This window comes from Ranitomeya variabilis, chromosome 1, assembly GCF_051348905.1.
Source record: "Ranitomeya variabilis isolate aRanVar5 chromosome 1, aRanVar5.hap1, whole genome shotgun sequence".
Lineage (NCBI taxonomy): Eukaryota > Metazoa > Chordata > Amphibia > Anura > Dendrobatidae > Ranitomeya > Ranitomeya variabilis.
Genome location: NC_135232.1, coordinates 501,486,710 through 501,514,102, shown reverse-complemented (window position 1 = coordinate 501,514,102; position 27,393 = coordinate 501,486,710). Strand labels below are relative to the sequence as shown.

Genomic DNA, 27,393 nt, shown 5'->3' with positions numbered 1-27,393 from the left:
TTATTATCGAACTCATGCTTGTCGTCCTTGGTGTCTGCCTTCCCCAGCACACACTTTTAGTGTAGATCATAACACTCACCTGGTGCCTCAGGTCACCTCTTGCTCATATGGGCCGGATGTTTTGTATACTTTTACAGTTGAGCTGTAATTTTCTGGGGCAGTTTTGCAAATACTTGGAATCAGTTGATTTGATGTACTTGGACCTGCTTGATTAGTCAATTTGACTGCAATTGCATAACAATGTTGACACTTACAGAATCTTGTTGATTTTCCTGTTTCAGTCCAACGATATGGCGGATGAAGCATGCCGGACACGAAGTCAAAAGAGGGCGCTGGAGAGAGAGGTGACACAGAATGACGTCGACAACAAGAAGTTAAAACTGGAGAAAGGACTGTTGGATGGGGATCTTGTGATGAAAGCAGAATCTGGGTCTGGCAAGATGCCTGAACTTCTGAAAACTGGGGAGGTGAAGGCCACTATCAAATTGGAGGTACCGACGGGCGAAGAGCCAATGGATATGAGCACATCAAAGAAGTGAGTTAAATTTGGCACATCAGTGTATTCAGCCATTTGTATATTCTTTTTGCCATTTTGTCTTGTATGTCACTAAGGCATATGCATAAAGGTAGGTTTGGCCTATGTATCAATATGGCTGCCCTACAGTGCAAATTACCAGCTGGATGCCAGAACATGGCAGAGAGCATCTTCACCTCCTTGTTTTGTGCTCTGTTCTGGATCGGTGTTAATATTCGTATCCATTATGGCAGCCTTTATAGGAAAGGAGGGCACAATGTATGTTATGTCAATGGAAGCTCAGGTTGTTTAGCCAGTAAAATGTAAGAATTGGCTCCTGGAGCAGTGTAAGGGTATGTGCACACGTTGCAGATTCTCTGCGGATCCGCAGCGTTTTTTGAGGTGCAGAAACGCTGCAGATCCGCAATTGATTTACAGTACAATGTAAATCAATGAGAAAAAAAAAATGCTGTGCAGATGGTGCGGAAAATCCGCTGCGGAAACGCTGCGGTTTAAAAGAAGTATCATGTCACTACTTTTTTGTGAATCTGCAGCGTTTTTGTACCCACTCCAGTATAGAAAACCGCAGCAAATCCGCAAGAAAACCGCAGCAAAAACGCACAAACGCTGCGGAATCGCACAAAAAACGCGACAAATCCGCAGGTGCGTTTTCTGCCAGGAGAGGCAGAATCCGCACCAGAAATTCCTAAGCCTAATCTGCAACATGTGCACATAGCCTAACTGATTCTTAGAGACCGAAGACCCTTAATTTCTGCCTGGAAAATCTGACTGCAGACCTCCGAATCATGATGGTGTGTGATGCGCTCACTGTCATGATTTCCAAGTATTTCCCGTGTAAATGGGTGATACGGACTAGTCTCACCTGGCTTCTCTCAATTCTCATCTTGAGGGTTCGCTCACGCGACCGTAGGTTGTCTTCCAAGAAAATTGGATCAATTTTGTAAATGACACTCATCAAATTCTGATTAGAGTTTGATCCGTGTCAGCTTAGCGTAATCCGATTCTCTCTGATGAGCGAAATGGAGCACACGGATAGAAGATGGAGTAACATGTCTCTATCTTCACCATTCTGTGAACCTGCCTAAACTAAGATGTTATCAGAGTTCAGTCTGATTATTTCCATGCACTCAGACTTGAATGGATGAGTGGCATCCGATTTGTGGGGAAAACTGCAGCGTGCTGCTATTTTTTTTAATTTTGTTGTTTATTGTCGGTGATAAAAAAAAAAAAAAAATCTGACATTAGCAGTGCCCCATTGAATAACATTGGTCCAAGTGCTATCTGATTGAACCATCAAATAGCGTTCATCCGATGTATAAGCTCTTGTAAGAGAGCCCCAAGAAGGAGTTTTTTTTTCTGCATGTGACTTGATTTCAGGCCAGACTACCTCTTTAACATCTATAGTATTTTGCTATATCTTGCTGTGTCTGTTGGGTAGGTTGAGGAGGTTTAGTTATGACTGGGCAAGTTAGGCTTTTTGGAACTATTTAAAAGTGAAATGGACCTTACTTAGTTGGCAATTAGGAGGCACTGTGATAACTGAGGTAGATAGGAGAGGGCTGAAACTAGCCACACATGAGAACTGTTGGCTGAACATGTTTGGCAGAGTTTCTCCCAACTCCCCCATACACAAGGATGGGCTGGGGGTTAAAGAGAAGGTCCTTGGTTGAGGGGTCAGTTAACATATTGGGCACCCTAATAATAATTTTATTTCTATAGCGCCAACATATTCCGCAGCGCTATACAATTATAAAGGGGATTTGTACAGACAATAGACATTACAGCATAACAATAACCACAGTTCAATACAGATACCAAGAGGAGTGAGGGCCCTGCTCGCAAGCCAATATCCCTGACGTGAAATAGGAAAAAGACAATTTTAATATCCCAAAAGTGGTAAAAAATCTTAAGGCTCAGATGCAAATGCTTTGAGACTTCATTTAAGTTTCAATTAAGTGATACTTTCCTTGGCTCCTGATTTTACACAGAAACCCTTGCCCCATAATAAATCGTAAAAACAAAACTCAGCTCGGTTCTACTACATGCTGCTTATGTGTTGTAGCCAAAGCTGTGTGCCACAAATGTAATAAATTTACTGAAAAGTAGAAACACAGATATGCCAAGCATAAGATACTAGTGATATTCATGCGTTTTTGGGTGGAGTTAGCTTGGGGAAATAGGATGGCATCCATTGCATGTATATAGGTTTTACTGCCATCTAGTGGCAGCTGTAACGAATATCACTCAAGCAATTTTTCTTTTTCTTTCAGCTGGTCTTCAGCTACTTTATGCATGCTTGTTTACATGAATTAACAGTTTTTTACATAGTTTTGGCCAGTTTTTTTTTTTCTTTTTTTCCACATGCAGCATGCTACCTTTGGCCAGACCGGAAGATATGCCATACATCTGTAGAGTATTAGATGTGATTTAACCCCTTAGCTATCACTATATTGAGTGGGCTCACAAGCTACATTACATAGCCAGCACCTGAGTAAAGGCTGACACATCATTGTCAATTTTTTTTTTTTTTTCTCCCTAGTTTGCTGGACCCATTTTTAGTCGGTGTCCATTTTCACAATTCTTGTTGCATCTCTTCTTCTCATCTGAAATGTCTTATCTGCTCCTGCCTTTGAAAACGGGAAATATATTTGCAGTACATGGATAAAATCTGTGTGCCTACTAAAGACATGAGAAAAGTCACATTCAACAGCACACTTAACGAAAAAAAAAAAAGTGAAAGGGCCCTTACTAAATAACTGCATCAGTTAACCCCTTCGCCCCAAAGCCTGTTTTCACCTTCCTGACTGGGCCAATTTTTCCATTTCTGACCATTGTCACTTTATTATGGATCCCAGTGATTCTGAGATTGTTTTCTCGTGAAATATTGTACTTCATTATAGTGGTGACATTTCTTTGACTTGACTTGCATTTATTTGTGGGAAAAAAAACAAAAACAAATTTAGCGAAAATTTTGCAATTTTCAAACTTTTATCTTTTATGCCCTTAAATCAGAGAGTCATATCGCACAAAAGGTAATAACATTTCCCACATGTCTACTTTTCATCAGCACAATTTTTAAAAGATATATTTTTTCTTTTGTTAGGAAGTTATAAGTGTTCAAAGTTGACCAGTGAATTCTCATTTTTACAACAAAATTTGCAATATCATTTTTTTAGGGACCACCTCACATTTGAAGTGACTTTGAGGGTTCTATATGACAGAAAAAACCCCAACGTGACACCTTTCTTAAAACTGCACCCCTCAAGGTACTCAAAACCACATTCAAGAAGTTTATTAACCCTTCAGGTGCTTCACAGGAATTTTTGGATTGTGTAAAGAAAAAATAAACATTTACTTCTTTCACAAAAATTTTCCTTTAGAACTATTTTTTTTTTACTGTCGCAAGGGTAACAGGAGAAAATGGACCATACAATTTGTTGTGCAATTTTCTCCTTAGCATGTCAATACCCCATATGTGGGGGAGTGCCGTTTCACTTTTTGAATGTAAAATTTGCTAGCATAATTGACGTACGCCATGTCATGTTTGGAGAGCCCCTGATGTGCCTAAACAGTGGAAATCCCAACAAGTGACACCATTTTGGAAACTAGACCTCTTTGGGAACCTATCTAGATGTGTATTGAACCCCCAGGTGCTTCACAGAAGTTTATAACGTAGAACCGTGGAAAAAAAAAATATCTTAATTTTCCCGCAAAAATCTTTCAGCTCCAAATTTTGTATTTTCACAAGGGTAACTAAAAAATTAACTCTAAAAATTGTTGTGCAATTTTTCCTGAGTTCACAGATAACCCATATGTGGTCGGAAACTACTTTTGAGGCACAGTGCAAAGCTCAGAAGGGAAGTAGCGCGATATTACAGTGCAGATTTTGTTGCACTGGTTTGAAGGTGCCATGTCATATTGGCAGAGCCCATGAGGTGCCAAAACAGAACCCCCCTCCACCCCCATAAGTGACCTCGATTTACAAACTAAACCTCTCAAAGAATTCATCTAGGGGTGCAGTGATTATATGGATACCACAGGTGTGTCACAGAATTTTATATCATTGGGCAGTGAAGAAAAAATAATTTACATTTTTTCAACCAAAAATGTGTTGGCCCCAAATTTTACATTTTCATACTGGGAAAACTGTAAAAATGGCACCATAATTTCTTACAATTTCAGCTGAATGTAGAAATACCCCTTATATGGCTGTGCAGTACAACTTAGCCATACAGAGAGACTCGGGAGGGATCCTGTAGCGCAGATTTTCCTAAAACAGTTTGCAGACTCCATATACAGAGCCCCGAAGTGCTAGAAAAGCCGAATCCCCCCTCAAGTGACCCCATTTTAGAAATTATAAACCTTTGGGAACATTTCTACAAGTGTAGTGATGATTTTGAATCAATGGGTGTTTTCCAGAAACAAGCAGCAGTGGATGTTGCTGAGTGAAAATTGCAATCTGCCATTGTAGTGACTAGTACGTTGTAGGGACCAGTGTGCTGTAGTGACCAGCACATTATGCCCAGCTCATGCTTCTGTAGACACGGACCTGTAAATTAGGCGGCACGGTGGCTCAGTGGTTAGCACAGCAGCCTTGCAGCATCGGAGTCCTGGGTTCAAGTCCCACCCTGGACAACATCTGCAAGGAGTTTGTATGTTCTCCCCGTGTTTGCGTGGGTTTCCTCCAGGTTCTCCGTTTCCTCCCACATTCCAAAGACATACTGATGGGAAACTTAGATTGTGAGCCCCATTGGTGACAGCGATGATAATGTGTGCAAACTGTAAAGCGCTATGGAATATGTTAGCGCTATATAAAAAATAAAGATTATTAGGCGGGCTCTCATCACTACAGAAATGCCAAACATGTGGACGCTAAATGTGGTTTAGGCAGACTGGGGCTCAGAAGGGAGGGGGCATTTGAATTTGGGAGTGTAGAATTTGCTGAATTTCATTTGGGGGGGGGGGGGGGGGGGTGAGGAGCCATTTTGCTTTCCCAGAGCCTTTGTGCTACCAGTAATGTGGAAGCCCCTATATTTCCGTTAACAGATGTTGGACCTGAATGAGGGCTTGTTTTTTGGTTTTTTTTTTGTGGATTGAGTTGAATCTTTTATTGGTAACATTTTACATAACCTTTATGATCACATTTATCTGACGCTCTACGCTGAGCACTTACATCGGGGTTTCCATCTAAATCTCCAAGTGACGTGACAGATGAAATCCCCGAGGGATCCATTCACTATAATAAGGCAGTAGAGTCACTCTGTACTCCGTCTGGCCTCTGTTCAGTGTTGTCCTTCTTTTCAGAAGTGCAGAAAACTGTGGCCGATGGCACTTTTATGCAATCCTAAAAAGATGCACACTGCCGGATCATAGGTCAGACGGCATCCACCGTGCCTCAATCTGCCTGATTATAGGGAATCTTACAACGGAGGTTCTGTCTGAATCACGTATTTCAGAGATTTACATGGAAACCCCGGTATAAGCGTGGAGTGCAGGAAAAATGTGTGCAAAGGCTTACTGCGATCTTTGGAAGCCAGAACGAAAAAATCAACAGCATGTGAAGAATTGGTTTTATTTATTTTTTACGCAGTTCCTCGTGCAATACAAGTGATTAGGTGACTTTATTCTTCAGGTCGATTACAGTGATACCGGATTTATAGCGCTTTATTATGTTTGGCTGCTGTCACGCACTAAAAGACTTTTTATTGGGAAAACTAGTTTTGGCATCACCATATTTTGAGAGCTATAATTTTTCCATATTTCGGCCCACAGAGTCATGTGATGGCTTGTTTTTTTGCGGGATGGGCTGACTTTTTTATTGATACCATTTTGGGTACATGACCATTTTTGATCACTTTCTAACATAACCCTATAAAAATAAATAGAATAGAGCTGATTATAATGGTTATAATAACATGAAACCCTGGCAGACATTCTGGATAATTGCGCATATGTAGTCACATTTTACGCTTTGGCCTCCTTTCCAGTAGTGGCAGGGTCAGCCTTTATTTAGGTGGACACAGAAGCATGGTAGACTGTGCTTTAGAAGGAGACCTTGACACATAGTGCTTGTCATAAAGCACTGTATAAATGAGAACCTAGCCTACGTGATACCTGGTATAATCTGTTTTTGCTTTTAGTTCAGCAATTTGAAAACCTAAACCCTGGTGCTCTCTTGCACTATATACCCTGTAAAGCAAGTAGGTTTCAACACCTGAAATAGCTGGTTATAATGGCAATTGTGAATCCTCTTTAAATTTTTAAATGTTTTTGGGTGGAAATACTAATGTTTAGTTATTTTCTTTTGCTTAGTGAAGTGAAGAGAGAAAAGAGGGTTCCCTCTCCAGATGTTATAGTTTTGTCTGATAATGAACCTTCAAGTCCACGGATGAATGGCTTCGCAAGGGCACAGGAGCCCACTTCAGAAACTTTTTTGGTAAGAACATGACCCTTTATATGTATTCTCCAGTTAACATAATTTAGCTCTTATGTAATTGTTCTGATATGAGATCATTGTTCTGAATTCACTGTAACTTAATGAGGACATTTTAAAGGGAACTTGTCAGAACAAAAACACTGTTCACCTGTCATATAGGGATATCTGTTGAATATGGTGTTAGATGATCTAGCCTGTATACAAATAGATTTCCCTATGAGACAGGTGAACAGTGTTTTGTTTGTTTTTTTTCCTTGCTGACCAGTTCCCTTTTAAAAGGAATCTGTCAGCAGGATTGTGCACAGTAACCTACAGACAGTGTCAGGTCGGTGCCGTTATACTGATTATCATGATACCTTGGTTGATGAAATCAGTCTTGTGGTTGTTGTTTAATTTTTTTTTTCCCAGTTTTGAGTTAATTATATGCTTGTGTTTGTGGCTCCTGCGCTGCAGCATAATTAATTGCATGTGTACTGTGTTTGTAATTAATGTGGTTGAGGTTTTCCTGATATTAAAAAAAAAAAAAAAAAAATATGGTGCCAGTCTTCACTATGAATAAATCAGAGCACCACATGAAGACCCCCCACAGGCCGCCCCGAAGCACGAGCATATCATTAACTCAAAACGGAAAATAAATATTAAACAACGACAAGACGGATTTCATCAACCAAGGTATCATTATAATCAGTATAACGGCGCTGACCTGTCACTGTCTGTAGCTTACTGTGCACAATCCTGCTGACAGGTTCCCTTTAACCCCTTGGTGACCGAGCCAATTTTAACCAGGCCATATTTTTAATTTCTCACCACTATCACGTTGAGGTAATTACTCTGGAATGCTTCATCGGATGCCACTGATCCAGAGACAGTGTTTTTTTTTCTTTTTTTTTGGTGACAATATTGTACTTCATGATCGTGGTAAAAATTTGTTCGCTATGACCCGTTTGTGTGAATATCGGAAATGTGGCCAAAACTTCTCAATTTTTCAAACTTTTAACTTTCTGATTTAAGAGAATAAAAATTGTTACACAAAATAGTTAATAACATTTCTCACGTCTACTTTACATCTGCATCATTTTTCTTAAACCAATTTTTTTTTTTACAAGTTAGAAGGGTTAAAATTCGACAGGCGATTTCTCAGTTTCAACAAAATTTACAAAACCATTTTTTTAGGGACCACATTACATTTGAAGTGACTTTAAAGGGCCTATATAACCGAAAATGACACCATTCTAAAATACTACACACCTCAAAGGCCTTAAAACCACATTGAAGAAGTTTATTAACAGGTTCTTAACAGGAACTGAAGCAATGTGGAAAGAAAAAAATGAACTTTTAACTTTTTTCACAAAAATTTTACGTTCGTCCCAAATTTAGTTTCACAAGGGTAACAGGAGAAAGTAGACCCTGAGGCTATGTTCACACGATGCGGTTTTCGCTGCGGATCCGCAGCGGATTTGCAGCTGCGGATCCGCAGACGTTTTCCATGCAGGGTACAGTACAATGTTACCCTATGGAAAACGAAATCCGCTGTTCCCACGTTCCTTTTTTCAGCATGAAAATCCGCGCTGATTTTCTGTGGAAAAAAAGTACCATGTCAATTCTTTCTGCGGATTCCGCTGCTGTTTTCCACCTGCACCAATAGGAAAGCAGCTGGAAACCCGCAGTGGGATCCGCAGTAGAAAAAGGACTGAAAACCGCAGTGAAAACCACCGCAGGTTTTGCACTGCGGATTTCACAAATCAGGACCTGAAAAATCCGCAGCGAAAAAAGGATCGTGTGAACAAAGCCTAAAATTTGTTGTGCAATTTCTCCTAAGTATGCCGATACCCCATATGTGGGGAAATACTACTATTTGGCCACAGGGCTTGGAAGGGAAGTGGCACCGTTTGACTTTTTGAACGCAAAAAATGGCTGGAATAGAGTGGACAGCATGTCGTGTTTGGGGACCCCCTGATGTCTCTAAACAGTGGAAACCCCCCACAAGTGACCCTATTTTGTAAACTAGACCCCTCAAGGCATGTATCTAGATGTGTGGTGAGCACCTTGAACCTCCCCAGGTACTTCAGAGAATTTTATAACGTAGAGCTGTGAAAATAAATCACATTTTGCACACAAAAATGTACTTTTAGCGCCAAATTTTTGTAATTTTCACAATACGCTCTCTATCTGAAACTCAACCTCTCCAAAACTGAACAACTTCTGCTCCCACCATCTACTAACCTCCCTAAACCTGATGTTTCCCTCTCCGTGGGTGGCACCATAACACCCCGGCAGCAGGTGCACTGTCTGGGTGCACTGTCTGGGTGTTACGTTTGACTCTGATCTCTCCTTCACATCCCATATACAATCTCTTGCCCGCTCGTGCCGCTTACACCTAAAGAACATCTCTAGAATCCGCCCTTTTCTCACCATGGAAACAACAAAAACCCTCACGGTCGCCCTGATCCACTCCTGCCTGGACTACTGCAATGCTCTATTAATTAGCCTCCCCCTTACTCGACTTTCCCCTCTCCAGTCCATCCTTAATACAGCAGCCAGGGTTGTCTATCTAGCTAATCGTTACTCGGACGCGTCCGCTCTTCGCCAGTCATTACACTGGCTGCCCATTCATTATAGAATCTAATTCAAAGTACTTGTTCTCACCCACAAAGCTCTTCACAGTGCGGCAACCCCATACATCTCCTCCCTCATTTCGGTCTATCGGCCTAGCCGGCTGCTGCGCTCTGCAAATTACTTTCGACTAACCTCTGCACTAATCCGTACCTCCCACTCCCGACTCCAAGACTTCTCCCATGCTGCGCCAATCCTCTGGAATGCTCTACCCCAAGATATTAGGACCATCCACAACTTGCATAGTTTTAGGCGCTCCCTCAAAACACATTTGTTCAGAGCGGCCTATCACGTTCCCTAATCAGTCATTTTATGTTTGTGTGTGGCCCATTCACTACTGCCATCTATCCCACACCCCCTGAAGATGGCCGGACCATCATTGTAAATACACCCCTGTACTTTGTATCTCCCCCACCTCATTGTAGATTTTAAGCTCTCATGAGCAAGGGCATCTTATTGTGCTTTAATTATTGTATTGTTAACATTGTTACTTATGACTGTTGTGTTTGAAACTGTTAAGCTGTAAAGCCCTGCCGAATAAGTTGGCGCTATATAAATAATGATTATTATTATTAATGGTAATAGGAGAAAATGGCCCCCAAAATTTGTTGTGCAATTTCTCCAGAGCACACCAATATCTTATGTGGAGGAAAACTACTTTTTGGGCGCTTGGCGGGGTTCAAAAAGGAAGGAATGATGTTTTGGCACGCAGACTGTGATGAATTGGTCTGCGGACGCCATGTCACGTTTGGAGAGCCCCTTGTGCCTAAACAGTGAAACTCCCCCAAAAGTTACCCCATTTTGGAAACTACACCCTTCAAAGATTTTATCCAGGGGTATACTGAGAATTTTGAGCCCACAGGTACTACCCAGAATTTGGTAATGTTAGTCGTCATATTGAAAGTTTTCATTTTTTTTTCACGAAAATATTGTTTTGGCCCCAAATTTGTAATTTTCGCAATGGATAATAGTAGAAAACTGACCCCATAATTTGTTGCGCAATTTGCTCCGAACGCGATAATGCCCCATATGTGGTCAAAAACTTCTGCTTGTGCATATGGCAGGGCTAGGAAAGGAGAGAACGCTATTTGCCTGGGATAGATTGTGGACGTCATGTTGCATTTGAAGAGCCCCTGACATGTGAAAGCAGCAGAATCCCCCCCCCTTTCCCCCACACAAACACGTGTGACCCCATTTTGGAAACTAGACACCTCAAGGAATTTAGGGGTGTAGCGAGTATTTTAATCCTTTTCTGACATCAGACGTACTATCCCATTGAGGTGACCTCGGCCCGTATGACCATCGTCAGGATAGTACATCATATGCGATCAGCTGCGCTCACGGTGGGAGATCGCGGCTGCGTGTGAGCTGATTATCACAGCTGACATCCGACACTATATGCCAGGAGCAGTCACAGACCTCTCCTGGCACTTTAACCCCCGGAACACTGCGATCAAACAAGATTGCAGTGTTCTGGTGACATAGGGAAGCATCAAGCAGGGAGGGGGCTCCCTGCGTGCTTACCTGAGACCCTCAGAACAACGCGATTTGATCGCGTTGTTCCGAGGGTCTCCTCCCTGCAGGCCCCGGATCCAAGATGGCCGCAGGGTCCTTCCGCGTCCTTCAGGGAGGTGGCTTCTCAGTGCCTGCTGAGAGCAGGACCTGAGAAGCCTCCTTCACTGCCTGTCACATCGCTGATCTGACACAGTGCTCTGCAAAGTGTCAGATCAGCGATCTGCCTTTATACAGTGATGTCCCACCCTGGGACAAAGTAAAAAAAAAAAAAAAAAAAAAAATTATTCCAATGAATATATTTCTTTATGTAAATAAAAAAACAAAAGTATACATTTAGCATCCCCGCGACCGTAACGACCCGTCCTATAAAACTGTCTCATTAGTTAACCCCTTTAGTGAACACCGTAAAAAAAATAAACGGAGCAAAAAACAATGCTTTATCATACCGCTGAACAAAAAGTGGAATAACATGATCAAAAAGACAGATATAAATAAACATGGTACCGCTGAAAAACGTCATCTTGTCCCGCCAAAAACGAGCCGCCATACAGCTCCATCTGACTCGAAGAATAGTACTGCCTTATCAATTTTACCAAACGATGAATAGTATAAATGCCCCCCCAAAAGAAATTCATGAATTGCTGGTTTTTGTTTATTCTGCCTCCCAAAAATTGTAACAAAAAACAATCAAAAAATGTCATGTGCCCGAAAATGGTACCAATAATAAGTCAACTCGTCCTGCAAAAAACAAGACCTCACATGACTATGGGCCAAAATATGGAAAAATTATAGCTCTCAAAATGTGGTGATGCAAAAACTAATTTTTGCAATAAAGCGTCTTTTAGCGGGTGAGAGCTGCCAAACATAAAAACCCGCTATTAATAGTAAATCAAACCCCCCTTTATCATCCCCTTAGTTAGGGAAAAATAATAAAATAAAAAATGTATTTATTTCCGTTTTCCCATTAGGGTTAGGCTTGGGGCTAAAGTTAGGCTAAGTTCACATTGCGTTAAAGTAGCCCGTTCAACACATGCGTTAAACGGGCTGTGTTAATGCAAGTGCCGAAATGTGATCGCGCTAGCACAGATAGAGCTAGCAGATGCTCTATCTGCGCTAGCGGTGACTGACCCGGAAACGCTGCAGCCCGCGTCCCAGGGTCCATCACTCAATGATGCTACATCGCTAGCGTTCGCCCATTTTGGGCTTGCACCAGCGATGCGTCCGAAATAGGGCTTAATGGCAGCTTTATCGAACTGCGTTACACCGCGTTATGCCGCGGTGTAACTCAGTCTAACGGACTGCCTATAATGTAATGTGAACCCTGCCTTAGGGTTTGGTTTACGTTGAGGCTGGGATTAGGGTTAGGGGTGTGGTTACGCATGTGGTTAGGGTTGAGATTAGGGTTAAAGGTATGTTGGGGTTAGGGGTGTGGTTAGGGTTGGGATTAGGGTTAGGGGTGGGTTAGGGTTGGAATTAGGTTTAGGGTTGGGATTAGGGTTAGGGGTGGGTTAGGGTTGGGATTAGTGTTACTAGGGGTGTGTTGGGATTAGAATTGGGGGGTTTCCACTGTTTAGGCACATCAGGGGCTCTCCAAACGCGACATGGTGTCCGATCTCAATTCCGGCCAATTCTGCATTGAAAAAGTAAAACAGTGCTCTTTCCCTTCTGAGCTCTGCCATGCGCCCAAACAGTGGTTTACCCCCACATATGGGGTATTGACATACTCAAGACAAATTGGACAACAACTTTTGCTGTCCAATTTCTCTTGTTACCCTTGGGAAAATTAAAAATTTGGGGCCTAAAATATCTTTTTTGTGGATAAAAAAAAATATTTTTTATTTTCACATGTCTACGTTCCAAAATGGTGTCACTTGTGGGGGATTTCAATGTTTAGGCACATTAGGGGCTCTCCAAACGTGACATGGCGTCCGATCTCAATTCCGACCAATTCTGCATTGAAAACGGCGCTCCTTCCCTTCCGAGCTCTGCCATGCGCCCAAACAATGGTTTATTCCCACATATGGGGTATGTGCTTACTCAGGACAAATTGTACAACAACTTTTTGGGTCCAATTTCTCTTGTTACCCTTCGTAAAATAAAACAAATTGGAACTGAAATAAACTTTTTGTGAGGAAAAAAGTTAAATGTTCATTTATTTATTTATTTTTTAAACATTCTAAAATTTCCTGTGAAGCACCCGAAGGGTTAATAAACTTCTTGAATGTGGTTTTGAGCACCTTGAGGGGTGCAGTTTTTAGAATGGTGTCACTTTTGGGCATTTTCGATCAAATAGACCCCTCAAAGTGACTTCAAATGTAATGTGGTCCCTAAAAAAAAATGGTGTTGTAAAAATGAGAAATTGTTGGTCAAATTTAACCCTTATAACTCCCTAACCAAAAAAAGTTGGTTCCAAAATTGTGCTGATGTAAAGTAGACATGTGGGAAATGTTACTTATGTATTTTGTGTGACATATCTCTGTGATTTAAGGGGCATGAAAATTTCTAAACTTTCGCCAAATTTCCGTTTTTTTTTTCCCACAAATATGCGCAAGTCATATCAAAGACATTTTACCACTGTTATGAAGTACAATATGTCACGAGAAAACGGTGTCAGAATCACTGGGATCCGTTAAAGCGTTAGTTATAACCTCCTAAAGGGACAGTGGTCAGAATTGTAAAAATTGGCCCTGTCATTAATGTGCAAACCACCATCGGGGGTAAAGGGGTTAAACCCCTGGGTGCCTCACAGAATTTTATAACATTGAGACGTGGAAATATGAGATTTTAGTGGTAAAAAATGTAATTTTTGTATTTGCTGCAAATTTGTCAGGTACACAAAGATTAATAAGTAAAACTAGACCCCACTATTTCTTGCGAAACTTCTCCACATATATCATCAGAAATTGCTGTTAGGCCACAAGTCAGTGCAGAGAAGGAAGGTGCACTATTTGGCTTATGGAGCACAGATTTTGGTAGAATAGTATGCAGGCGACCTTTGCGGAGCCCCTAAAGGTGCCAAAACCACAGAAAACCCCTAAAGTGACCCCATTGTAGAAACTGTACCTCTCTATGAATTCATCTATGGCTTCAGTGTCTCCAGGCTCTTTTTCTGGAGAATAGCAAATATGCCAGTTTAGTGCCCATAAGTTGTGTCCCCATATAGTGTAGCACCCCCATACCTTGTGCCCAGCTTCTGGTGATACGCACCCGTAAATTAAGTGCATTCTTTCCATTACAATAATGCCAAATATGTGGCCGCTTCCTGTGGATTAGGCACAGTGGGGCTCAGAAGGGGGGAATTTGGATTTGGGAGCACAGAATTTACTGGATTTTGAGGGGGCACCATCTTCACCTCATCTGCTTTCCAGGATTGACAGGTGGCTCTCCGAGCTTATATAGTACTAGATGGCAGCCCGATTCTAAAGAATCAGGAGTCTAGAATCCATATATACTTTATTTATTCAAATGTAAGAATAATACAATTAATAAATAATAGTAAGAAAGAACAAAAAATGGCTGCACTCACCAGCTCTTGACAATTCTTGACAGTACGGCACATTTCTGATTGGTCGCTCGCGGCAGGCGGAAACCAATCAGAAAAGTGCCGCGCACCACGAAGGCATATATCTTTGTCCACCCTGAGCGGGTGTAGGACGCTGGTGACGTCGCTTATCTCCGGACATTATCTCCGGACAAAGCCACGGAAGTTGGCACAAATTGCCGGAAGTAGTATTCTAGGCAATTATATATTAGATTTTAATGTTATCAGTGTTTACCTTTGAACGTTTATATTGTATTGTCCTGTCACCAGCCATGTGTACGATTATCGGCCGAAAGCCTCTCTGGAACCAATAATCACCCCATGTAAAGGTATCTTTATAAGTTAAAGATTCAGAATACTATGACTTTTATCATATCCTGAACAGTCAAGTTTTTTATGAACCGTTAAGGTTTTCTGGTTGAAGTAAAAAAAACTGAGTGTTTACAGTTTGAAACCATAAAATGTTGAAAAATTATGTCATTCTTGAGTATATCACTCAATGGTGCTCATAAACGTGTCAAATTTGATCTATAATATACTTTAATATACGTTACTTTAATCTTTAATATACTTAAGAACAGGGCCCCAGACATCACACAGGGGGTCTGAAACACCGCACAGTGGTCCAAAATATCGCTGTGCTCTGCCTGGTGCCCCATATGCTGCCTGGGGCCCCTGTGCTATGCCTGGGGCCCCTGTGCTATGCCTGGGGCCCCATGTTCTGCCTGGGGCCCCTGTGCTCTGCCTGGGGCCACTGTGCTCTGCCTGGGGCCCCATATGCTGCCTGGGGCCCCATATGCTCTGCCTGGGGCCCCATATGCTGCCTGGGGCCCCTGTGCTCTACCTGGGACCACTGTGCTCTGCCTGGGGCCCCATTTGCTGCCTGGGGCCCCTGTGCTCTGCCTGGGGCCCCTGTGCTCTGCCTGGGGCCCCTGTGCTCTGCCTGGGGCCCCATGTTCTGCCTGGGGCCACTGTGCTCTGCCTGGGGCCCCATAAGCTGCCTGGGGCCCCTGTGCTCTACCTGGGACCATTGTGCTCTGCCTGGGGCCCCATATGCTGCCTGGGGCCCCTGTGCTCTGCCTGGGGCCACTGTGCTCTGCCTGGGGCCCCATATGCTGCCTGGGGCCCCATATGCTGCCTGGGGCCCCATATGCTGCCTGGGGCCCCATATGCTGCCTGGGGCCCCATATGCTGCCTGGGGCCCCTGTGCTCTGCCTGGGGCCCCTGTGCTCTGCCTGGGGCCCCTGTGCTCTGCCTGGGGCCCCTGTGCTCTGCCTGGGGCCCCTGTGCTCTGCCTGGGGCCCCTGTGCTCTGCCTGGGGCCCCTGTGCTCTGCCTGGGGCCCCTGTGCTCTGCCTGGGACCACTGTGGTCTGCCTGGGGCCCCATATGCTGCCTGGGGCCCCTGTGCTCTGCCTGGGGCCATTGTGCTCTGCCTGGGGCCCCATATGCTGCCTGGGGCCACTGTGCTCTGCCTGGGGCCCCATATGCTGCCTGGGGCCCCTGTGCTCTGCCTGGGGCCACTGTGCTCTGCCTGGGGCCCCATATGCTGCCTGGGGCCCCTGTGCTCTGCCTGGGGCCCCATATGCTGCCTGGGGCCCCTGTGCTCTGCCTGGGGCCCCTGTGCTCTGCCTGGGGCCCCTGTGCTCTGCCTGGGGCCCCATGTTCTGCCTGGGGCCCCTGTGCTCTGCCTGGGGCCACTGTGCTCTGCCTGGGGCCCCATATGCTGCCTGGGGCCACTGTGCTCTGCCTGGGGCCCCATATGCTGCCTGGGGCCCCTGTGCTCTGCCTGGGACCACTGTGGTCTGCCTGGGGCCATTGTGCTCTGCCTGGGGCCCCATATGCTGCCTGGGGCCACTGTGCTCTGCCTGGGGCCCCATGTTCTGCCTGGGGCCCCATGTTCTGCCTGGGGCCCCATGTTCTGCCTGGGGCCCCTGTGCTCTGCCTGGGGCCCCTGTGCTCTGCCTGGGGCCCCATATGCTGCCTGGGGCCCCTGTGCTCTGCCTGGGGCCCCATATGCTGCCTGGGGCCCCTGTGCTCTGCCTGGGGCCCCTGTGCTCTGCCTGGGGCCCCATAGGCTGCCTGGGGCCCCTGTGCTCTGCCTGGGACCACTGTGCTCTGCCTGGGGCCCCATATGCTGCCTGGGGCCCCTGTGCTCTGCCTGGGGCCACTGTGCTCTGCCTGGGGCCCCATATGCTGCCTGGGGCCCCTGTGCTCTGCCTGTGTGTAGGACACTGGTGACGTCACTTATCTCCGGACATTAGCTCCGGACATTAGCTCCGGACATTAGCTCCGGACATTAGCTCCGGACAAAGCCACGGAAGTTGGCACAAATTGCAGGAAGTAGTATTCTAGGCAATTATATATTAGAAGAGACCCGGAGAAGCCGCCGGGGATCCACCTGTTCGACTAGTCTCCAGCGCAGGTTGGTCCCTGGAGGCTTTTAATCTAGGTTTATTTTGTCTGAAACACCGCAGTTTCGGAGCCAAACATACCTGGCTGAGATCATGCAGCCAGTGCCTGATACATGCTGCCTGTGGATAGTGAAGCATGTATCATTTGTCGGGTTCCCTTTTTAAAACTGCATTGCACTTTTGTTCAGAATGTCTTACCATGTTTCTCCACAGTTAATACAGAGGAGCAGCCCTGAAGAAAGAGAGCGACTTATCAAGCAACTAAAAGAAGAATTACGGTTAGAAGAAGCTAAACTGGTGCTACTCAAAAAGCTCCGCCAGAGTCAGATCCAGAAAGAAACTGCGCCACAAAAGGTTAATGTAATTATCAGCCTTACATGAGGGCAGCTAAATCACATATTGGGTCAGATCTGTAATTGATCCCATTCAGAACTTAATCCCTTGAAAACCTGTGACGTGTATTTTTATGGTAGATTGTTGGATGGAACAAGGCTTAGAAGTGGAGTCCACTCCACACCAAGCAGATGATGGCTGTGTTATCCAGCTGACATCTGCATGTAACAGCAGAGTGTGGGTTCTGACTACTGCTGTGATCCTCCCACCCCTCTTCGATTTAAAGACCGCTGTTGATTATGGTCAACAACCTTTAAATGTGCTGGTTGCCAATGTGCTCATACAGTGTCCAAATCCACCTACATCGTGACCGCAGGGGGAAGATGGCTTAACATGGCAGCTTGCTCCCAAAAGGCCACTACCTTTTGTTTTGCTTTTTATGAAGCCCAGTCATAGGAGAACGTTGCTGATTCTATAATGCAATGCATTAGTATTGCAGTATAAGCGATCATACAATCGCAAAATGAAATCCTGAAAAAATACAAAGTTAAGAAATTATTTTAAAAAGGATAAATGTTTTTAAGTTAAAATTTATAATGTGGAGGGGTGTGTGAGTATGGTTTCTTGTCTTTGAAAGTTTGTTCAGAATATAAAATTATATAGCCTGTATGTTAAACATTGAAAAAGAAAAATCAAACAGCCAGAATTGCTGTTTTGTTGGTTGCCGTTTTTCAACACTCTTCCCCCACAAACTGCAGTAGGTGTTAAAGAACAGTGTATGCACCCCAAAATGGAATCTATAAAGGTAAATGTCCATAGAAGGAACAATAGTACGCCATAATCCTACAGATCTGCAGAATCATCTTGACAGGTTATTTTTACCTCCAAAATGAATGCCTTAAAAACAAAGCCCCCTTTTTTTCACCACTCACCTTGTTTTTCAACACATTATGTGGTAGTGTATGGTGTGCTTCAAAATTGAAAGTCATCCTGTCTAAAACAAGCCAACCAATGGCTATGTAAATGGAGAAATAGATTTTGTCTAGACAGATTGAAAAATGTGTAATGATAAGGTTAATAAATCCAGTATTATGTACATCATAAGAAACGTAAGACTAAATCTACTGTAGTAATTTTTTGCATGTTCTTCTGGCAGGTACCATCTCGTATTGGTGGCACTGTTATTCCTCCTCCTCTAGTACGAGGTGGGCAACAGACACCAGGCAAGCAATCTACGCAGATAGTTATGCCACCGCTTGTAAGAGGCGCACAGGTAAGGATGCTTTTCATTGTGGTTTTCGTATTCATTTAACCATTCTTTCCTCGTGCCACATAAAGGATAATTGCCAGTGCTTTGGATGTAGTGTATTAGGGTGCTTCGAGATCTCTAAATGTAATTTATGCAAAATAAGCATTAACCCAGTATTAATGTACTGTGAGGATTGCTAATTTGGCAGGTGAGCGTTCTTACCTGGCCTACTACTTTGTTCCACTCAGTTCTTACAACTGATATTTGACTTTTTACCATAGCTACTCCATGTGAAGCCCCATTGAGACATCCATGATTTTTCATGTACGCAAAAAAAAAGTTACCATCAAACCCTGATGACACTCGTACTGACACACTGACCAGTGTTTCATCCAGTGATTTTTCACGTGAGGAAAAATAAATGACACCATTCCCTAAACACTGCATTGTTAATTACGGACAGCACGTTGATACCTCACTGATGCCGTCCTTGTGCGGGCTGTGATTTTCATGACCCCCCCCCCATACACTTGTATGAGTGATTTTCATTAGTGATGCGGATTTGAAAAAAAAAAACTCCTTGCATTTTTTTTTTTTTTGCAAAAGAACACGGACATATGAGCAGTCCCATAAATTAGAATGGGTAGATTTTCTATCTGTAAAAATCTTAGGTGGAACACATATGTGAAAAACTGCTTCTGAATGAGATCTAAATGTAAGTTCTTGTTGAAGTCTGTGATGCGCTAGTAACATCTGAATATTTATACTAGCTTTTGAATATTGGTTATTTCATTATGTTTTTTTGCCATGTGTCTGCTGTTTCTCTCTTCAGATTATCTTTCTTGCTCACGTATTCACACTCTCTTTTCCTTCTTACCCCTCCCTCCCACCATCAGCCCATTTCTGTGTCTCCTCAGCAGTTGCACAGTATCAGGCAACATCCAAGTACAGGCCCACCTCCTTTACTACTTGCTCCTCGAGCATCAGTGCCCAGTGTGCAGATGCAAGGTCAGAGGATCATCCAACAGGGACTGATTCGTGTAGCTAATGTGGCAAATACAAGCCTGCTTGTCAACATACCACAGGTTGGTATATACAGAAACCTAAAGCAAATTTGAATTTTCAGTGCTTTAAGATACAAAGTTGTCTTTGGTGTTTTTTTTTTTTTTTTTTTGAGAGATCATTTTAGGGTGTTCTAGTAGGTCATCTTGGCAGGAAAGAAGCTGCGTCAAAATCGCAGGTTTTGGTGCAAATTATTTTTTTCTTTGTCCATGCTGATGTCCTTGGATTTTCAGCAGCAAATAATGATACCTGCATTTTTGCTGCGTTTTTTTCAACACCCATTCAAGTCAATGGGTGAAAAAACGCAGCAAAAACGCTGAATGAAGTGACATGCTCTATGTCCAAAAAATGCAGCAAAGCACCAAATACTAATCACACAAAAAACCACGGTGTGTGTATGAGATTTCTGAAATCTCATAGGCTTTGCTGGTACTGTAAAAAGCTGCTGAAAATTAGCATAAAAAGGCAGCAAAAACGTCCTGTGTGATCTTACCCTTAAAACGCAGCAGTCCTCTGTCACCCTGTACTTTGTGCATGGGAGCAGTTAATTACAATTTTTGCAGAGAAAAGGCTGTTTCACTTGAAGAATCATTCTGCCATTATGCTTTCAGATACAATGATGCCCCTAATTGTGAAAGTAGCCATTGGATATCCAACAATCATGGTGGTGTCCCACGAACAAAGTGGCTCATTCTCTTGCCTATCCATATGTTGTGACTATTATCCCTGTGACTGCATCTGCAGGGGAAATGTTTGCCCTGATGTAATTCATTTTCAGTTTGAAAATAAAGTCCTCTTTAATAAGGGCGCTTCTTTTTTTTTTTTTTTTTTTTTTTTTTTTTTTTAGGAAAGTTAAACCGGAATTCATTTTAATTGTACCCTTAATATGCAGATAGTGAAATCAAGAATTCATACATTGCAAGGTTAACTTATTAACGAATGCCTAAATGGATTAAAGGCGACTTGTCACTTAATTCATGCTGCCCAAACTACGGTCAGCATGAATAGGAACCTGATAGGTTTTTCTCTGAAACTCTCCATTGTACATGGAGAGAGACCTGTCAGTCACCTAGAGCAGGGTGGGGAGAAGCTGGACAACGGCATTGTCACACTAATCATGTCTCTGGCTAGCTTGTCCCCACTCTGCTCCAATTGATTTAGGCTACTTTCACACTTGCGTTTGTAGCAGCTGCGGAGGGCTGCGGACTTCCTCCGTGAAGCCCCGCCCTCCGCCGCTAGCTCCGCCTATTTCTGCATGCGGCCAGCGTACCTATATTTAACATTAGGTACGCAGGTCGTGCCGCAGTATTGCGGATGCTTCCGCATGCGCGTTTTGACGATGCGGGAAAAAAAATTGCTACAAGCTGCATCCTACGCTGGTCTCCGCATCGTCAAAACGACGCATGCGGCAGCATCCGCATACAGCGGCACGACCTACGTACCTAATGTTAAATATAGGTACACAGGCCGCATGCCGACCGCATGCAGAAATAGGCAGAGCTAGCGGCGGAGGGCGGGGCTTCACGGAGGAAGTCCTCAGCTGCTACAAACGCAAGTGTGAAACCGGCCTAACAGGTCTCTTTGTGTGCACACAGGAAAGACATGTTAAGTAACCAGTGAGAAGCTGGCTGGACTAATTGGGTCTCTCTCTAGTCCCCTGCTTGTTCTTGAAACAATACAGTTTTGCAGCAAGGCTCTTGATTCAAGCTGCCTGGTTTGCAGCATGAAGCCGTGTGACAGGTTCACTTTTAAAGGTACGGTAACTTATCAGATTAAGGCTAGCTGAACCATGGGCTGCTTTAATCTAAGCCTGGGTTTGCAATTTGGAGACTGGTATATTTACTCTGAAACGCTGACCGTGTTTAATTCATGCTACCATGGTTTGGGCAGCATTAGGCTAAGTTCACACTGGGCGTTTTTGATGACTTTTTGATGCTTTTTTTTAATGCTAATTACTCTGTTGCCTCATTGGGGGACACAGGACCATGGGTGTTATGCTGCTGTCCACTAGGAGGCGACACTATGCATAATCTGAAAAAGATTAACTGTGGCTCCTCCTGTGCAGTATACACCCCTGGACGGCATCAGCCTTCTCCAGTTTTTGCTTAGTGCCGCATAGGAGGCACACCTAAAAGATTTTTACTCCGTTTTTTCCGACAGGATTACAGATGAAGAAAAGAGGGTCTCCTGTGAGACTCCCGGCATGGCTCCTTCCTCGGCCCCCTATTATGGGGTGCCCAGTTGAAGTAGAGATGGCTATTCCCCAGTCCCTCGGGTGCTGGTTCGAAGTCGAGACCCCCCCCTCCTTCCCCAATTCCTTTTGGTTTCTGGGTTGAGGTCGAGGCGAGGATAAAGGCCCCTGAAGCATTCTACAGCTCCCAGCAATGGGCCAGCACACTGCGCCTGCATCCAGGCACCCCAGCCCAGCTGCGGGCTCCTGTTGGGGCCGGGGGGAGTGCTGGCAGGCATGGCACATACAGACACGGGGCTCCCTGCGCCCCTGTCTCTGCGTCAGCATCAGCTCTCTACTGCCTCAGGGAGACCCCTACCGGGCTTCCGCTTATAGCCCCACCGCCATCCTGCCTTTAAATCCGGAGGGGTCCGGTTCACATCCGACCCCCTCCCGGACTTTCGCGCCTGCCTGGAGCCCTTCTGGGCCTCAGGCATCTAATTTAGGCCCCGGCTTCGGCCTAGCTGAAGCTGCCCCCTCCTCTCCGTCCACCGGCCCGCCCCCTAGATGACAAATATGACACTACAGTGTCATAAAGGGGGTGAATCGAGACAGAAAGGGTGCGTTTTTACACAGCCTTGCCGCCTTTTTCCAGCTCTCCGCCCCCTTCTCCTCCTTTCCTCTGTCTCAGCAGCCATTTTCGGCTGCAGATTAACCCTGCATCTCCCGGTCTGCAGGACCAAGCAGCCAGTCTCCGGGGGGCACAGGACTGTGGATCTTCGGCGCTGGACCTAGGGGCACACTGGTGGGGTAAGATCACAGCTGGGTTTTTTACTCAGCTGTGAATCCATATTACCTATAAGGCTCCCCTATAGGTTTCTCTACCCCTGTAAGGTCCTCTGCTGGCAGCACTTCTGCACTCTGTGCACTATGCCGGGCTCAAGGTCCAAGAGAACCAGGCAGATCTGCTGTTATGCATTCTGCACAGCCTGCGGGACCGCTCTCCCCAGTAGTAGCACGTACCCCCATTGTCAGAACTGTATATAAACTAATGTGTCAGAGCCCCAAGAAGCCCCTGCCAATGCCTCGGTGTCTAATGCCACGCCGGAATGGGCTTCTCAGATATCGCAATCTATGACGCAGTCTATAGATAACCTAACCTCCACATTGCTTCAGGCTCTGCAGGGTCATGCCCCGGCTATGACCATTACCCAGCAAAGGGAGAGCTTGACTCAGGAACAAGATGACCCTGGCACATCCACGTCTAGGTCAGGACGCAAGCGGACCCATAGATCAAGTCCATCTGCGTCATCCCATAGCACACGGTCATCCCCCTCTAGGGAGAGACACCGTAGCTCCAGGTCATCTAGACCGTCCCATTCCAAGGACAGACAATGCAGACCTCCGCAATCCCCGACCAGAGAAGGCCTCCTCCCCAGCCCACTCAGCAAGGGACGCCTCAGTGATACACAGGATTCGGAAGGCATCTGTGACTTTGACTCAGACAGAGACACGGAGGGGTCCCTGATCCCAATCCCTCCTAGCAATACAGCGCTAGTTGAGGACATAATTTCATCCATCAATCGGGTGCTGGACATTTCTGATCCTCCACCAGAGGCCCCAGAACATAAGATTTCCTTTGAAGGACCTCTGAAGCCGCCTAAGGTTTTCTCTAACCACCCAGAGTTTAAGGCGATTCTTAAAAAGCAGCTCTCACAGCCTGAGAAAAAATTCGCTAATCGCAAATATCTGGAGGCGAGGTACCCCTTCCCACAGAAGGACTCCACGGAATGGACAGATCCACCTGAAGTGGACCCCCCAGTCTCTAGACTAGCAGCACAGACCCTCCTTTCACTGCCAGATAGCTCAACCCTCAGGGACGCAGCAGACCGGCAGGTAGAACGCATGGCTCGTTGTATTTTCGAGGCAGCAGGGGCATCCCTGGCTCCCGCGTTCGCCTCAGTTTGGGCTGCCAAGGCCATTCTGGCCTGGGCAAAGAATTTACAAGCTCTCCAAGCATCCGCTCCTGAGCTGTCGGACCAAGCGGTTCAAATAGCAGTTGTAGCAGACTACATGCTCCATGCAGCTCTGGATTCAGCAAGGGGAGTAGCGGGGATAGCATCAAACGCCATCACGATTCGGCGTATCCTCTGGCTGCGGGAATGGAAAGCGGACGCAGCCTCAAAGAAGTCCCTCACGCACCTCCCCTACCTCAGTGGGAGACTTTTCGGTGAACAGTTGGACACTATGATATCCAACGCCACCGGGGGTAAGAGTACTTCTCTTCCCCAACTGAAACCTAAACGCACTTACAAGAAGCGTAACCAAACTCGATTCCGATCCTTTCGGCTGGTCCGTCTCGCGTCCAGCACAAAATCGTAACCGTTCCCCATGCAGGGACAACTCACGATCGACGCAAAGGTCGGACAAGACCTGGCAGTCAAAAGCAGGCCAGCCTAAGCCCAGAGGAGGAAAATCTCAGACTTTCTCCTCAACCAGACTCACGGACTCCGGAAGACACCACACCAGTAGGCGACCGACTTTTGCTCTTTCATCAAGTCTGGCTGCCTATTACAGAAGACAGGTGGGTCATGGAACTAGTGTCTTCCGGATGCAAAATAGACTTCACCTCCAACCCACCGGACCGATTCTTCCTCTCTGTCCCCCCAAAACCGCCAGCCAAGGCTCGTGCCTACCACCAAGCGGTCTCCTCGCTTTTTCAAGCAGGAGTCATAGTACCGGTACCCACGACCGGCCGCTTCCGAGGGTTCTACTCCAATCTGTTCGTAGTTCCCAAGAAAGGAGGCAGCGTACGGCCCATACTAGACCTAAAACAGCTCAACAAATATGTACGGGTCCGTCATTTCCGCATGGAGTCCCTTCGGTCCATCATTGCGTCCATGGAGAAAGGAGAATATCTCGCCTCCATAGACATACAAGACGCATACCTGCATATACCCATTGCACCTGCCCATCAGAGGTTTCTCAGGTTCACAATAGGCTAGGACCACTACCAATTCGTGGCTCTCCCTTTCAGATTCGCCACGGCTCCCAGAGTGTTCACCAAGGTCATGGCAGCCACCATGGACGTCCTGCACTCCAGAGGCATAGTAGTCGTTCCATACCTGGACGATCTACTCATCAAGGCTCCCACCTTCAAGGACTGCGAGCTCAGCGTCTCAATCACAACCGATACTCTGTCGCATGGGCTGGTTAATCAACCTACAAAAGTAATCACCAACCCCGAGTCAGTCCCTGACCTTCCTGGGAATGTTATTCAACTTTGAAAGAAGGAATATAAACCAGCTCACCCGTGATGCATAAACCAATCCTCGGGAGCACGGACCCGCTGTGTTCAGGCGTATGGAGTCCAAAAAAGAAAATGTCCAGCTTCACCGAATCCGTAAAAAAGTTTTCTTTATTCACATACTATTAGGCATAGAGGATACAGACATCTGCACAAGCCATATGGGTGAGAATCTCCACGCGTTTCTGGAGACTAAGCTCCCTTAATCATTCAACACCTCCAGGGGTCTAGTGCTCCTTCCCAAGGACAAGGCACTGGCTCTCCGACTAGCAGTTCGCACCCTTCTCCGCAAACCCCCTCGATCTCTCCGGTTTGCCATGAGTCCTCAGCAAGATGGCAGCAGCAATAGAAGATGTCCCATTTGCCCAGTTTCACCTCAGACCTCTCCAACTAGCCATTCTCAAGTCCTGGGACAGGAATCCCTTTTCTCTCGACAGGGAGTTCCAGCTAACGTCGTCAACCAGGAAGTCCCCGCACTGGTGGCTCAAGCCAACCTCGCTAGCAAAGGGGAAATCCTTTCTCACAGGTCAATGGAAGGTTCTGACCACCGACGCGAGCCTGACGGGTTGGGGTGCGGTGCACCTACACCACAGGGCACAGGGCAAGTGGTCCCCAGTGGAAGCGACCATGCCCATCAACATCCTGGAAATTCGTGCCATCCTTCTGGCATTGAGGGCCTTCCATCACTTACTGGCAGCCTCTCACATCAGAATACAGTCGGACAATGCCACGGCTGTGGCATATGTGAATCACCAAGGGGGGACCCGCAGTACCCAGGCAATGCGAGAAGTGTCACACATCCTCCGCTGGGCGGAGGACACAGGGTCGGTTCTTTTGGCGGTCCACATTCCGGGTGTGGACAACTGGGAAGCAGACTTCCTCAGCCGACAAGGAATAGACTCGGGAGAGTGGTCTCTCCATCCCGAAATTTTTCAACAGATCTGTCTCCGCTGGGGGACCCTGGATGTGGACCTAATGGCATCCCACTTCAATGCCAAGGTCTCCAACTTCATGGCCAGAACACACGATCCGCGGTCGCTCGGAGCAGATGCTCTGGATCAGGACTGGACCCAGTTCCAGCTTCTGTATATTTTTCCACCTCTCCCCCTGATATCCAGAGTGGTGAGGAAGATCAAACAAGAGGGAGTTCCAACCATCCTAATTGCACCGGACTGGCCCAGACGCACATGGTACGCCGACATCGTACAACTCACAGCAGACGCCCCCTGGCGTCTCCCCGACTGCCACGATCTTCTATCACAAGGCCCGTTCTACCACCAGAACTCAGGGGCTCTCAATTTGACGGAGTGGCCCTTGAGACCTGGGTTCTAACCCAGGCAGAGCTCTCGACGGACGTCATTGGAACCATGATCAGAGCACGGAAACCAGCGTCTGCCAAGATTTATTACCATACCTGGAAAGCTTTTTTTACCTGGTGCGAATCTCGTGGCCAGATCCCACTCCCTTATTCCCTACCCAAAGTACTTGGTTTTCTCCAATCGGGTCTGGAGGCCAGGCTGTCATTGGGCTCGCTTAAGAGCCAGGTGTCAGCCCTCTCAGTGCTTTTTCAAAGGCGCATTGCTACCAAGCCGCAAGTAAGGACTTTCCTTCAGGGGGTTTCCCGATTGGTTCCCCCCTACAGACGACCACTAGAAACGTGGGACCTCAACCTGGTCCTGACAGCATTGCAGGAACCACCCTTCGAACCCCTTAAGGAGGTCCCGCTCCGCCTTCTTTTCCAGAAGGTGGTTTTCCTGGTGGCAATCACCTCGCTACGCAGGGTTTCTGAACTGACAGCACTCTCTTGCAGACGGCCCTTCCTGGCTTTTCACCAGGACAAGGTAGTTCTTCGTACGGTCCCATCCTTCCTTCCGAAGGTTGTGTCCGACTTCCACCTCAATGAGGAAATTTCACTACCATCCCTTTGCCGGTTCCGGTTCATAGAGTGGAGAAGGCTCTGCATACGCTTGACCTTGTCAGGGCATTGCGTATATACGTGTCTAGGACTGCGTCCTTCCGGAGATCTGATTCTCTTTTCCTCCTTCCGGAAGGCGGCCACAAGGGTCTGCCAGCTTCCAAAGCTACCCTTGCCAGGTGGATCAAATCCACCATACAAGAGGCCTACCGCCTTAAGAATTCTCCTCTTCCAGCCGGTATTACGGCACACTCTACACGGGCGGTAGGGGCCTCCTGGGCCATTCGGCACCAGGCTTCGGCACA

The 27,393-nt window shown here is 45.9% G+C and overlaps 1 protein-coding gene across 8 annotated transcripts in view; it reads left to right on the top strand.

Moving 5' to 3' along the window:
- Positions 1–27,393, top strand: part of GATAD2A (GATA zinc finger domain containing 2A) — a 114,952-nt gene that overhangs the window by 65,472 nt on the left and 22,087 nt on the right. For 3 of the 8 annotated variants that reach the window (XM_077252359.1, XM_077252407.1, XM_077252412.1), the window contains exons 2-6: positions 282–535; positions 6,848–6,971; positions 17,266–17,406; positions 18,542–18,658; positions 19,531–19,719. In XM_077252359.1, coding sequence (XP_077108474.1) covers positions 282–535; positions 6,848–6,971; positions 17,266–17,406; positions 18,542–18,658; positions 19,531–19,719 — 825 coding nt within the window. Of the gene's footprint in view, positions 1–281; positions 536–6,847; positions 6,972–17,265; positions 17,413–18,541; positions 18,659–19,530; positions 19,720–27,393 lie in introns of all 8 variants that reach the window. The other 5 variants (XM_077252351.1, XM_077252387.1, XM_077252397.1 and 2 more) reach the window with 3 other exon arrangements.